The 13,175-nt window shown below is 44.4% G+C and overlaps 2 protein-coding genes across 3 annotated transcripts in view; one reads left to right on the top strand and one right to left on the bottom strand.

Moving 5' to 3' along the window:
• Positions 1–1,175: 1,175 nt before the first annotated feature.
• On the top strand, positions 1,176–7,137 carry LOC106561097 (retinaldehyde-binding protein 1-like). The gene is made up of 8 exons (XM_014124723.2): positions 1,176–1,240; positions 2,084–2,127; positions 2,811–2,939; positions 3,265–3,469; positions 3,842–4,020; positions 4,834–4,992; positions 5,246–5,356; positions 6,490–7,137. The coding sequence occupies exons 2-8, from the start codon at positions 2,116–2,118 to the stop codon at positions 6,616–6,618; spliced, it is 924 nt and encodes a 307-aa protein (XP_013980198.1). The 5' UTR covers positions 1,176–1,240; positions 2,084–2,115; the 3' UTR covers positions 6,619–7,137.
• A 753-nt stretch (positions 7,138–7,890) lies between these two features.
• The window catches only part of abhd2b (abhydrolase domain containing 2, acylglycerol lipase b), a 17,868-nt gene continuing 12,583 nt past the window's right edge, over positions 7,891–13,175 (bottom strand). For both annotated transcript variants that reach the window (XM_014124721.2, XM_014124722.2), the window contains exons 8-12: positions 12,808–12,909; positions 12,626–12,695; positions 12,221–12,305; positions 9,751–9,948; positions 7,891–9,511 (exon numbers count right to left, since the gene is read on the bottom strand). In XM_014124721.2, the coding sequence (XP_013980196.1) occupies positions 9,495–9,511; positions 9,751–9,948; positions 12,221–12,305; positions 12,626–12,695; positions 12,808–12,909 (472 nt within the window). In that variant the 3' untranslated portion in view covers positions 7,891–9,494. The remainder of the gene's footprint in view (positions 9,512–9,750; positions 9,949–12,220; positions 12,306–12,625; positions 12,696–12,807; positions 12,910–13,175) is intronic.

Here is a 13,175-nt window from a genome sequence, read left to right as displayed (position 1 = left end):
ATGGCTACCTCAACATGTAACTCTTGGTTACTTCCTACGTCACTCATTATTTCACCATCACTGGTTCTATTCCTCACCTACTTCCACACTTACTCATTTCATTGTTCCTCAAATGTTTCCCGTGCTACGAACTAAAGACCACACCTAACATCTAGTATTTGTATTTTTCTCTCTCTGCATAGCTGAACCACTCAATTAATCTTACTCCTTAGTTCAATCACCCTTTCACTTCTTCTAACCCTCATTCTCTTCGGATTAAATGGGGGGACTTTTGTTCCTGTGTGTACCTACGTAACAAACCTTACATTAAACTCGTCCCCATTCTATAGGGTTAACATTGTTTGTAGCCACATGCACCACAACGCTACTATACTATGTTATATAGCATGGGCACAGCATTTTCATCTTCTATAGTACATAAGAACATATGTATTTGAAAACGAACCTGAGAACACCTAGATAATAGAACTCGTGGCTGATTTGGGCTCTGTGTTTACTGATAAGAATAGACCTTACTCCACATTCTAATGCATGGGGGTCGGGTCCAGTAGTCACTGGGTGGTGGAGAAGAAGGTATCATGATATATAAAATAAAAAGGTTTTGACAATCTGGGCTAGACCCATTGACATGTCCTCTCATTGTCAGTGATACAAAATGATAAAACTCTTGCTTTATACACTTTACCTGGCTGCACAATTGGTGGCAGCGGGGGGGGACATGGTCCTATACAGCAAAGACAGACCTTCCACTCATATGCGTGGTCATACGCGTGAAGGGTTAGAGTGCCTTCAACGCCGGGTCTGAACCTCCCATTCTCCAGAACTCTGTTCATGTTGCAGGCCACAGAGAGAGAATTAACAACCACTACTTTTCACTTGTTCCAAGAAGCGTTGGAATGCAATCAACTCCCTTCCCTACTAAATGCCCCCCCTCAAACCTAAAAGTGTATCCCTAAAAGTGTATCCCTCATTACATCTCACAGCAACCCCTACCGTCACCCACGTCACTCTAGCCCACCCTAACCCCACCTTCTCTTCTTCTATTGGCTCAGCATCATTGCCCTATTCTGTCCTTCCCTCCTTTCTTCTCCCCCCCCCTTCCACTTTATGCTGATTATCAGGAGAAATCTGATGGGCGTAATCCAGTGTGACGACACCAATCCTGACGCTACAAATGGTAGGGCCTGGCCGTCCTGCTCCACACAGACTCTCGACAGCGCCCAGCTTCCTCCCTCCCCAGGTAAGGCTCAATCTCCCCGATCCGGAAGCCTCCGATGTGGGGTACCCACTGTGACCCATCTCCCTCACACCTAGGGGTGGTGCATTCCAAATCCTGCTGGGGGTTTGGCAGTTCTGATGGACCCAGTGGAGTGTTGCTGGATTGGAGCCCAAATTAGGAAGTTTCTTTGCTCAGGAGGAAGGAGTGAAAAATGATTGGTATTTCATGACATATTACTCCCATGTTTTACAAGGCAGAGCATTGCCTTGTATGCTGGTTTGGTTGTTGAACGCTGGGGGGGTTAAATCTGCTAAACACGAGAGATTTGAATACTTTGTGGTTTATGACCATATCTCAAATGTGGACAGGCAGAATGTTTCAGCTTCCTTCTTGTGCCCAGCGGAGGACTTGGGAACCCACTGCCTGTAGCTCTGACCATCAATGGAGTCCAGTGCTTTCGCAGAGCTCTCTAGCTGACTCAGACAGAAGTTTGAGAGAAGCTTTGATGGTCGCTCCGATGATCTGAATGCACTATGGGATCAGTTGCACAGTCTCTCCGAATTGAGTGGCTGACCCACGCCTGACCCTGTCCATACAACTGTGCAATTGTGTCGGTGATATCGTGATTGAGTCTGGTGTTATTATTTGATACATCCTGCTATATAAAATACACAGAATCAGACATTTTGTTAATTCAGATAACGGACAAATAAGGCGCACAATCTGAAGTGTTACAAATGCTGGCGGGTTAAGATGGAGGGAGTTTAAACTTGGAGCACAATACGTGAATTGTTTATTTTGATGTTTTCCTGGAATCCAATCTATTCTCCAATTGTGAATAATTAAATCCCTCTTATTTTCCAGTGGGTACAAAGCTGCTCTAAACAACTAAAGAAATGGCTGTCGTCGTAAGTACCTCTAAGCTCCTCTCTTTGTATGCAACAGGCTTAGATGCTGCACTGTAATTATTCAAACCATTCAGTTGTGGTTGTTATGGCAGATCAATGGTCAAACGTAACAAGTCTGTGGAATGACGAATGTAGAGACATTGAGCTTGAGAGTCACGTTCTGAGAAATTGTATTTTTCATCCAGTGATGAGCAGAAAACAGAGTGCATCATCATGTTCCTTCGGAGGATGCAATCCACAATAGATACGCTGATTGCGTCATGTTCTTCCGTCACTTCCCACAGTAGGGTTACTCAAACAGCAGAAATGGAATGGCGCTCAATTTGGCCGCCAGACCGTCCACCCATCAGGGAACGTTGACTCAAACGTCATATAACTTCCTGTGCCATGGACAATGGCAGCTCAACATTTCTCAGGCACATTAGCGCTGGATGCTGTCAATTGCTAGCATTAACCCCTAAGCAGATCTCAGCCCAGGTTAAACAGGCTTTACTGTGCTCATGTGAGGGAGATTAACCAATGCTAATACTAAAGCCCATTGATAGAGGCCTCCTTTTGGATTGTATATTGGCGTACGCCCTGGTTTAAACCTCATTCGTAAGGTAGCTATTTGGTAGTCTTGCGAGCGAATGGTGCTTGTTGGCAAGTCAAGGTTGTGAGATCATCCACCCCTCTCTCCCCAGAGTGGAACGTTCCGTATGGTGTCGGAAGAAGAGCAGGCTCTCAGGGCCAAGCTGGAGCGCCTCACGGTCAAGGACCACGGTCCCGTGTTCGGACCCTGCGCCAAGCTGCCTGACCACACCGTGCAGAAGGTCTGCAGTCACTCGCTCACAAACCTTACACTGTAAATTCACTTCACATCATCAGCCCTACCACAAACTCAAGTGCAACCACAAATCATGTGTCGAGTTCAACTGGAGTCCAGACTACCTGTACAAACTCCCTCTGGTCTCAAAAACACTTAATTGTATCTTAAATTTCCACAAAAGAGGTATTTCTTTGCAAAGGCAAATTACAAGAACAAGCATGACATCATACTGTGTAGATGCCACATATAGCACCATCGTCTGAAAAAAAATATATAGCTGCTCTTCAGTTCTGAGGTTGACTGACTGATGCTTTGATGGTTCCCTACAGGCCAAGGACGAGCTGAACGAGACAGACGAAAAGCGGGCGTTGGCAGTCAAGGAGCTGAGGGGAATCATCAAGGAGAAGGCAGAGGCGGAGGACGACCTGGCCAAAGGGGTGCTGGAAACCTTTGGAGAGAAGCCCGACGGCATGCTGGTCCGCTTCATCCGCGCCAGGAAATACGACGTGCCAAGAGCCTTCGACCTAATGAAGGGTGGGTCCCCACAAACTACCATACTGTATGTCAGTGAAGCTTAGTGAGCACGTTTTCTGTCTATTTCATTGAAGCTGATGTGTTATAAATGCTTTATCTGAAAATGACAGGCAGCTATAGCCTGATCCCAAATCTGTTGCTGTATAGCCAAGTACTGTTGGAGTTGGCGAGAAAGCACAAATAGATTTGGGACCAGGCTAAGGAAGCCATGCTATTGTGCACATGATCATTCTGAACAGTGGCATTGGAATGAAATGTAGTTGGTTAAACCTAACCAAACAACAACATAAGCGTCTGTTGAAGTTCCTTTATGCTCAACTTCTAACTTGGCCAGACTATATCTGATCTTGATGATCCTGTGTCTACGTTCAGGTTACGTGCGCTTCAGGAGGGATTACCCTGAGTTGTTCGAGAACCTGACCCCGGAAGCTGTCCGCAGCACTATCGAGGCCGGCTACCCAGGCATCCTGTCCAGCAGAGACAAGTACGGCCGCATCGTTCTGCTCTTCAACATCGAGAACTGGGATTACGAAGAGATCACCTTCGATGAGGTGACTGCCGGGGACCTGGGTCCCCACAATGCACACATTTGAGATACATTGGGGGCAGCAGGTAGCCTAGTGGTTAGAGCGTTGGGCCAGTATCTGAAAGGTTGCTGGATCGAATCCCCGAGCTGACAAGGTAAAAATCTGTTCTTCTGTTCGCCGGTAGTCCGTCATTGTAAATCAGATTTTGTTCTTAACTGACTTGCCTAGTTAAATAAAAAATATATAAACATTGGTGGTCCCCGCACGGCACTAAAAACATGACAGGACCAACATTTTCATAGATATACAGTAATGGTTGTCAAATGGGAGTTATTGATCATTGAAAATCATCCCATGATAATAATCATTTGAATTGGCTCATGAGATCTGTGGTCATCAAGGGCTTCTGTCACACTCAATATAGGAAGAGAACGTGCTCAAAATATGAAGAAAATAAATAAACAAAAAATCTGCATAGACAGGTAAAAAGGTTGCTTGGAACCAAAAATAAATCACTTAAAACATTTTTTTTTTTAAAGGGCCAGCACTCACTTGATCACGATTTGCAATAATAGAGGCTTAGTTTTAATTCTCTTTCATAGCAATATTACCTAATAGTCCACACACTGGCCGTAACGTATGCCAGTATGGTCTACTGAGTCATGTTGCTATAAAAGAGAATTAAAAACAAAAGCTCCTACTATTGCAAATCATAATCAAGTGAGTGCTGGTCCTTTTTTCCCCATTCCTCTTGTCATGTTGACAACGGGTGTGTGCTTCAAACATGTGTGTGTGTGTCTGCGCACATGACTATGCGTGTATATGTGTGCTCATCAGATCCTGCGTGCCTACTGTGTAATCCTGGAGAGCCTGCTGGAGAACGAGGAGACTCAGATCAACGGATTCTGCATCATTGAGAACTTCAAGGGCTTCACCATGCAGCAGGCCTCTGGCATCAAACCCACTGAGCTCAAGAAGATGGTGGACATGTTGCAGGTCACTTTCCCCACACATTCCAAAGGAATAGTAAACAAACAGCACATTACCTTATGATACAAAATAATTGATTTTTTAAAACATTTCTTTTCGGGTTATCGTCCCGGTTCTAATCTAATGTGCTGAACTCTGTTGTAGCGCAACAATTCTAGTTTCCCTTTCCGTTACTTGTTCAACGAGGATGCTTATTTATGGTTATAGTGGTGGTGAGATCTGTAACGAATTGAACCGCTGTTCCTCTTGTGTGCATCAGGACTCCTTCCCTGCCCGTTTCAAGGCTGTCCACTTCATCCACCAGCCCTGGTACTTCACCACCACCTACAACGTGGTCAAGCCCCTCATGAAGGGCAAGCTGCTGGAGAGAGTGAGTGAAACAGGCCCCGTGAAAGAACATGAAAGAATGAATAAAAAAAAATGGAGCCTTTTTATAGTAAGAGGTTGGTGGGAAAGTAGTGGGGAAAAACTTGGGATTTTAAAAATGGGGAAAATGTCTGAAGTAACATGATAAAAATCAACAAGTAAGGAAGGTGAATGGGTTCTTAAATCAACATGTAATATACAGGTAACAGTAAATACAATAATGAACAACACTCAGTGGACAGTTTATTAGGTACACCACCCAGTTCACAAACATTGTTAGCTCCTACAGACTGAGTCACGTGGACGTGGTTTGCTATATAAAGCAGGCATTCAGTTACCGTTCGATTGAATGTTGGGCAAAACGAGTGACCTACGCGACTTTGAGCATATGATCATCAGTGGCAGGTGCGCCGGTTCCAGTATCTCAGAAACGGGCCACCGTGGGCGTTTAACGCAAGACAGTGTCTAGGGTTTACTGAAAATGGTGTGACAAACAAAAAACATCCAGTCAGCGGTAGTCCTGTGGGCGAAAACAGCTCGTTGATGAGAGGTCGAAGGAGAATGGCAAGAATCGTGAAAGCTAACAGGTGGACCACAAACAGGTAAATAACAGCGCAGTACAACAGTGGTGTGCAGAACGGCGTCACGGAACGTACAACTCGTCAGTCCTTGTCACAGATGGACTATTGCAGCAGACGACCACACTGGGTTCCACTCCTATCAGCTAAAAACAAGAAGAAGCGGTTCCAGTGGGCACGTGATCACAAACACTGGACAATTGAAGAGTGGGAAAAACATTTCCTGGTCAGACTAATCCTGGTTCCTGTTGAGTCATGCTGATGGCAGAGTCAGGATTTGGCGTAAGCAGCATGAGTCCATGGAACCATCCTGCCTGGTGTCAAATGGTACAGGCCGGTAGCGGTGGTGTAATGGTGTGGGGAATGTTTTCCTGGCAAACGTTAGGTTCCTTGATACCAATTGACCAACGTTTCCACACCACTAAGAATTCAAGTTGTTCTGGAGGCAAAGGGGGGGGGGTTCTGACCCGGTACTAGATGGGTGTACCTAATAAGCTAGCCACTGAGTGTATATGGTGAGAATATTTTAGTTAATAGGTTTGTCTGTCTACCAAATCAGGTGTTTGTCCACGGAGACGAGCTGGACAACTACTACAAGGAGTTTGACGCGGACATCCTGCCCTCCGAGTTCGACGGCAAGAACTCCAAGTACGACGGCAAAGCCATAGCAGCCAAGCTGTTCGACTGAACACCCCCCTCTTCCCCATCCGCCACCTCTCCATCTAGACACACACACCGCCAAACAGACTCTGGAGAAAAAAATTGAAATAAAAACCATAGGTGTGGCTTTAGAAAACTGTGTGAAAAAAGGGGCGTGGTATTGCATTGATTTTGTTCTCCAGCGGTTATTAGGTATTAACACACCTTATAAAGCACTCCCAACAGCACAGAGACTATACATCCTTGGCTCAGGCCTTATGTTGGGTTACTTAACAGCCCTAACCATCGAGCTTTTCTCTGTGCTGTGGGGACGTGCTTTGTGTTAACCCCATCTCTGACCCAGACAGCTAGTACTAGCTAAACCTGGCAGGATCCAGTTTGCTCTAGCCACCTCACGGTGATAAAGCCAGGAATTCAACAACTCCCCTTCTCCATTTGTTTGTGCTTGGAGAAGAACGAGCGGTTTAATCCTCTGAATTGCTGCAGAGGCATGAGCACGTCACCACTATGTGTTCAATAAACTGTATATAAAAGAAAGATGACAATCTGTTCGCCTTGGCTTGTAGAATCTTTGGAAAACACAAAACATAGGTTAGCAAGGAATACACAATAAATGCAGAGAAATCTACAACAAAATAATGTATTACAAGGATAAAAGTTCAAAGTCCCCCCCCCATAAATGTATTGCGTTTGCACACCCTTATCTATCGGAACCAAAAACACACACGATTACTTTATACATCACGTCAAGTTGTGATTCTACATTATAATGACTGAACAGCATTGTACATCTATAGGGGTTGTAAACAAAATAAAAAGGCAAACAAAGGATGAATTCCATAGTTAAAAATAGTGGAAGTTATGACATGACCTTCTCTCATCTACCCAATGATATCACAGTAACTTGGTCCATTTTTATACATGGAATAGAATACAGACAAGCGCAAATAAAAAGACAGAGCCTGGGATTCAATCAAAGGCGCATTGTCGACAAACGCACTGCACTGATCAACAGAACCGTGCAGAGATCACATTCAGAAGTTGGGTCAAGTGCAAATTACCTTCAAAAAGTGAAGTACGTTTGTCTACAATGCGCCTTTGACTGAATCTCGACCAGAGTATTTAAGCCAACTTAGTCTGTGCTCTACATCTCAGGAACCACACCATTTTTTTTTGTTTACAGAAAAAAATCATGTTTTTGTTTTTTTTAACAACAGTTTCCAACAAATATCTCTTAAAAAGAACAGCGAAAATATTAAAATGGAAAAAGGGAAAACGAGAACAAAAAACAAAGACGCTGTCAGACTAAACTTACACAAGGTAACCTCAACCTTTGTGTTCATTTTATTATTATTTTTAAAGCATGGGGTTTTGCCCATATAAGGAAGAAGACCAAATCACATGTGTTTTGGTATTTCAATTGAGGACAACTGGGGTCTACATCTGTAGCGCATACCTACATATTATTTCACAACAGCAACAAACCTAAACGTGGCTTCAATTTTCATCTTAGCTGTTGGGTGAGTTCAATGATTCAGGTAGACACACAATGTTCATGGCAAACCTTGACAGTCAGTTCCCTACCGGGTTAAAATCAATCAACTCAAATAACCAATGCTCAATGGTGGGTGCGCTTGTTTTGTGTCGCCCGTTGCCCCAGGTGGGCGGAGTTTGCTCATTTTAGACCATTCCATTGGCCGTACAGTGAAATCTTCAAAACGTGCATGCCAGAATAAAGTGTCATTGACATTGTACCATTGAACATTGGCTACTCAGGCAAATCAACTGAATGACTGAAATAGCACAGTGGACCCTTGCCTCACAGTGGCTGTGAATAAGGACTTTAGTCAGTGCACTCGGCTTGTAAGAATCAACTACTTAGAAAAGGTCAGAAACATTCCTATACTCACAACTCAAGTTACAATATATATAAAATCAATGTATTTGATTCTCAGAAGTGGAGTGCTGTGTAGTGCAAGCCAACCAGTGAGAATTTCAGAGGCTGTTCCACCAAGAATACAGTACAGGACAAGGGAACTTGTCATTAAATGTGTTCTGGGTAGGATTGGGTGCTTCCTCAGAATGTCAGATATTTACAGGGTGTGGTCCTTGAACACCATGTCTGCGTATTGAAAATAGTAATGAAGTACTTGAAACCATTGCCATCCTTTCTTGGTTTGAAATATATATTTTTTATTTTATGTTTGAAGCACTTTGACAATGTGAAGACAAAATATAGTATCACTAGGGCCAGATTGGAGTTTTTCCTCAGACGATGACCTGACCAGGAAAGTATTGCCTATTAGCCTAGAACTAGAGCCCAGACCAGATTTTGACCCTGGCCCCAATTATTAAAAAGAGCTAAAGAAGCTTAACATAGAATTCCTAGAACAGACATTTTATTTCTATTTCTCTGCTTAACAAAAGCCTTTAGAGTTTGAACCTCCCAGAGCTCCCATTTGAACCTCCCAGAGACACCCTCACGACAACAGTACACACTTGGAACAAACAGCTAGGAGAGTCGGGACCAAGTAGCAACCCAAGTGTGAGATCCAAGGGGAGCTGGCTGGGACTTTGCACACAGAAGCTAAATCTCCTCTCCAGTCTTTTCCATGGACAGAACGGACCAATAAATAAGCCACTGTGGAGTCTTGTAGCTGTTCACCAGCATGTGCAGGTTACACTGTGCATCCACGTTTAGAGGAGCAAGTGCCATCCATTCGACTGACTGGAGTCCATTGGTAAGGCTTTCAATGAATGTCATTCGCAGCTGAATGCTGTGTTTCTCTAAGCAAAGCTATAGTCAGAACAAAAGTCAGGCGAGCTACTGTGCCCGTAGATCATCCCCGTCCCCCTTTTGAAGAATACAGGGTTCGGCCTTCTCTCGTGGGCGTATTTGTGTCCTTATAAATTAGGAGTCCCTTTAAAAAAGGAAAAAGAAAATTATGAGTGACATAAGTGACTCTTGATTGACAGGATGTTAGGGGACTAGGACAGAGGAATACTGGATGTGCGTATATTAATAATAACGTATGTGTGTACGCCTGTAAATGTAGGTAGAGTGTGAAACCTTTCCTTTAGTCTCATGGCATCCCCGTTTTATCCCTGGGAGTGTGTGTGTCCATACGACATACGTGAGCACGTGTGCGGTAAGCTTTACCGTCGGCCTGTGGACAGGGTCCACGACGTGTCCTCAGGCAGGGCGGTCTGTGTCTTTCCCACTGGCATATTGCGTTGGCATAGCCCACGATAACCTTGTCCATCCAGGTGAGGGGCTGGGGAAACAGCACAGCCCCCTCGAAGAAGCCCAGGTGACCCCCGTGGAGCGTCAGGGCGAAGATCACATTCTGCTTCTTTTCTGATGGGTGTGGAGAAAGAGATACGGTGATGCTAACAGGTAGAATGTTGTGGTGTCGTTACGTAAACAATGGCTTATGGTGGATGCTGTTACTACTGGCCTATTACTAGGTAAGATGCCACCAGCAGAGGAGTATTTCTGTCTGTAATAAAGCCCCTTTGTGGGGAAAAGCTCATTCTGATTGGGTGGGCCTGGCTCCCCCGTGGGTGGGCCTATGCCCACCCGTGGGTGAACCTATGCCCACCCGTGGCTGTGCCCCTGCCCTGTCATGTCAAATCCATAGATTAGGGCCTAATGAATTTCAATTGACTGATTTTCTTATATGAACTAACTCAGTAAAAAGAAAAATGAAATTGTTGCATGTTGTGTTTATATTTTTGTTCAGTATAGATTAGGTCATTGCACTCTTACTCGAACACAGTAAACACGATGCAAAACACCTCAAATGGTAGATGTAACAGTGCAAATTGATGAGGTAATGAATTAGATATTGCCAATGTACTGACGATTCATTGGTTTATTTTTGTGCAAGCTCGCAGGTAGCCCTTTCTGGCAGAGCCTCGAGTTTCCTCACAGATATGTGACTCCTAGGCCTAATCTGCTTTCCATTTCTGCCACCCAACACTCTCAGCCCTGACTCTCTCCGTCTTTATTTCTCTCTCGTAACTTTTAGTCACTGCAAACTGAACACAAGAGAGGCTCAGATACAAAATCAAAAACGTGTACGGGACAGAAGTATATATTATAAAAAATGTGTAGCACGCCGCTTTTCTATTCAAGCCGCAACCCAGTCTTTCACTCTGGCCCAGGTGACACCGTTACAGAAACACTAGTGACCAGAGTAAATAACACAGCCACTGGCCTGCCCTGACCAGGCTGGGCCTGTATTTACAAAGCATCTCAGAGTAGGAGTGCTGATCTATGGCCTGTCCATATCATCTTATTCATTATGAAATGATCCAAGATCAGCGTCGGTCTCTATGTAAAGTACATAAGGTTAGTGGTGAGGTGGTAGCAGCTGACCTGCGATTAGCTCTCCATATGGAGGAAGCACACGCACACAAACACACGGGCCAGTTAAAAGGCAGCTCATCAGCGCTGAGACAGCTAGTGCCAGCCGTGCAGCACAGCGCTGGCTGCTGAAAGAGCCCAGGCAGACTGGCTGGCTTCCTGACTGACCTCCAGATACAGACAGCGCTAATGGGATTAAGTGCTGGCCTTTAAGGCCAGAGAGACGATGAACTGGAGTAACACTGACTGAACCCATCTACCTTTATTAGAGAGCATGACTCACCCTTAAAAATCGGGTTGTGTGCGACTACATATGGTACATGAGGCTACTTCCATATCCGCATTTATACAGTTGTCAAATACATTAGGTTTGTTTGCACTCTCGTAGCCTTTGGTGGTGAGGATAGCCTGTATACCCTTTATGGGACACCACCACAACACAGTCCCCTATGGAACATGCAGGCCAGGCGTAGAGTTACAGGGCCTAAGGCAGGGCTCTCCAACCCTGTTCCTGGAGTGCTGCCCTCCTGTAGGTTTTCAATTCAACCCCAGATGTAAATAGCCTGATTCAGCTTATCAACTAGCTAATTATTTGAATCAGGTGTGCTAGATTAGGGTTGGAGTGAAAACCTACAGGACAGTAGCCCTTCAGCAACATGGTTGGAGCGCCCAGGGGAAGTAGATACCAGCACCTTTCTCCTACAAGCCCTGTGGCTGTTGATTTACACGGGGGGGGCGACACATGGCGCGCAACAAACACACCCTATAAATAATACCACAGCATAGGGGATCACATGGCCATGAAAAATTCAAAAGACTCTCTGGGCTGGTAGACGCTGCAGAAAGATGGCTAAGAGAGAAGGATTTATCAACACTTAGCGGTCAACACTTAAAGAGAGTGTGTCCAGCAGAGAAAAGAAGAAGCGGCTAAGTTGACGTGACCCTGGTGTTGATTGAATAATTAATTGCGCTACTAATGACATTGCACATCGTCACAATGTCCAGTGTAAAAGGATTTTGCATTAAGCCAAATGTAATCAAATAAGAATGCTCAGTACACGTTTATTGGAGGTGATTTGGCCATAAATTGTGAACTTGGTGAGCGTGCCCCATTTACTCCCAGCAATTTTTTTTGGAAGATATCCTTTCCCGGCTACTAAAACTGCTATCACTCACTGTGAATAAATAATTGGTATTAATGAATCAATAAAATGTAATGAGTACTCAATTAGTTACAACTCTTATTGAATAGAGCGAATACCTGCCAGTGTGCGTGGGATGGTCAGAAGTGACCGATGGACCAGAGGGTCATCTGAGGAGTTGACCAGCAGTAGCGGCACATTGATCTGAAATAGGATTGTCATCGTCACCCCCATTCATCATCATCATTAAGTTTGAAAACCACTTTGTAATCACTCTGGGCTAGTTTTCTCAAATCCTTAGTAGCTAAAATAGTCAAAAGAAAAATCTCCACAACCCAGACTGACAACCACATTAGTGGAACAATTATAAAATCCATATCCGACTTCAATCTTTGAGCAAAATTCGTTCAATGAAGCACTTTGTGTGTCTATAGGAGACTTGAGTCTGGGTCGTCAAGAGCAATCATGTACTACTTCAGCTACGAAGGCTCTGGGAGACTCAGGTCTGGTCCGTGTTCACTCACATTGTGAATGTAGTGTACGCAGCTTTCCTTCTCATAGTACTCTTTCAGCGTGTCGTGACCATGGAACTTTCTGTGAAACGTATGAACAAAAAAACCCATCAGGTTATAGCAACAAGGCCACAATTACTAAAGACAAGATTACTTCAAGATGGCCACCACAGTCTGAGAAAGCCGGCCGTCACCTCATGATATTGTCGTCGATCTGCATGAGGGAGGTAGCTGTGTACAGTCGGCTCAGGTCGGCGTCCTCCATCTTGCTCGAGTTCATCCCAAACAAACTGCCCCTGTCAATCAGAAACAGTGTACAGGTGGTACACAAAGTATGACTTAAAATAAATTCCTGCAACAAAACAAAAAAATTCACTCCAACTCATCAGTATCAGAAATATCTCTTACGAAAAAAATATTGCAGTATGCTGAAAATACTGCGTCCAAATGTTTTTTTTTACTGCAGTAATTTTGCAGTGCGACTGCAGTTACAGTGCAGTATACTGCAGTTCAACTTTAGTTATTCTGCAATTACGGTGTCCAAAATACCAGTCGACTGCAG

Source organism: Salmo salar, chromosome ssa10, assembly GCF_905237065.1.
Source record: "Salmo salar chromosome ssa10, Ssal_v3.1, whole genome shotgun sequence".
In the NCBI taxonomy this organism is placed as follows: domain Eukaryota; kingdom Metazoa; phylum Chordata; class Actinopteri; order Salmoniformes; family Salmonidae; genus Salmo; species Salmo salar.
This window is presented reverse-complemented; position numbering and strand designations above follow the sequence as displayed.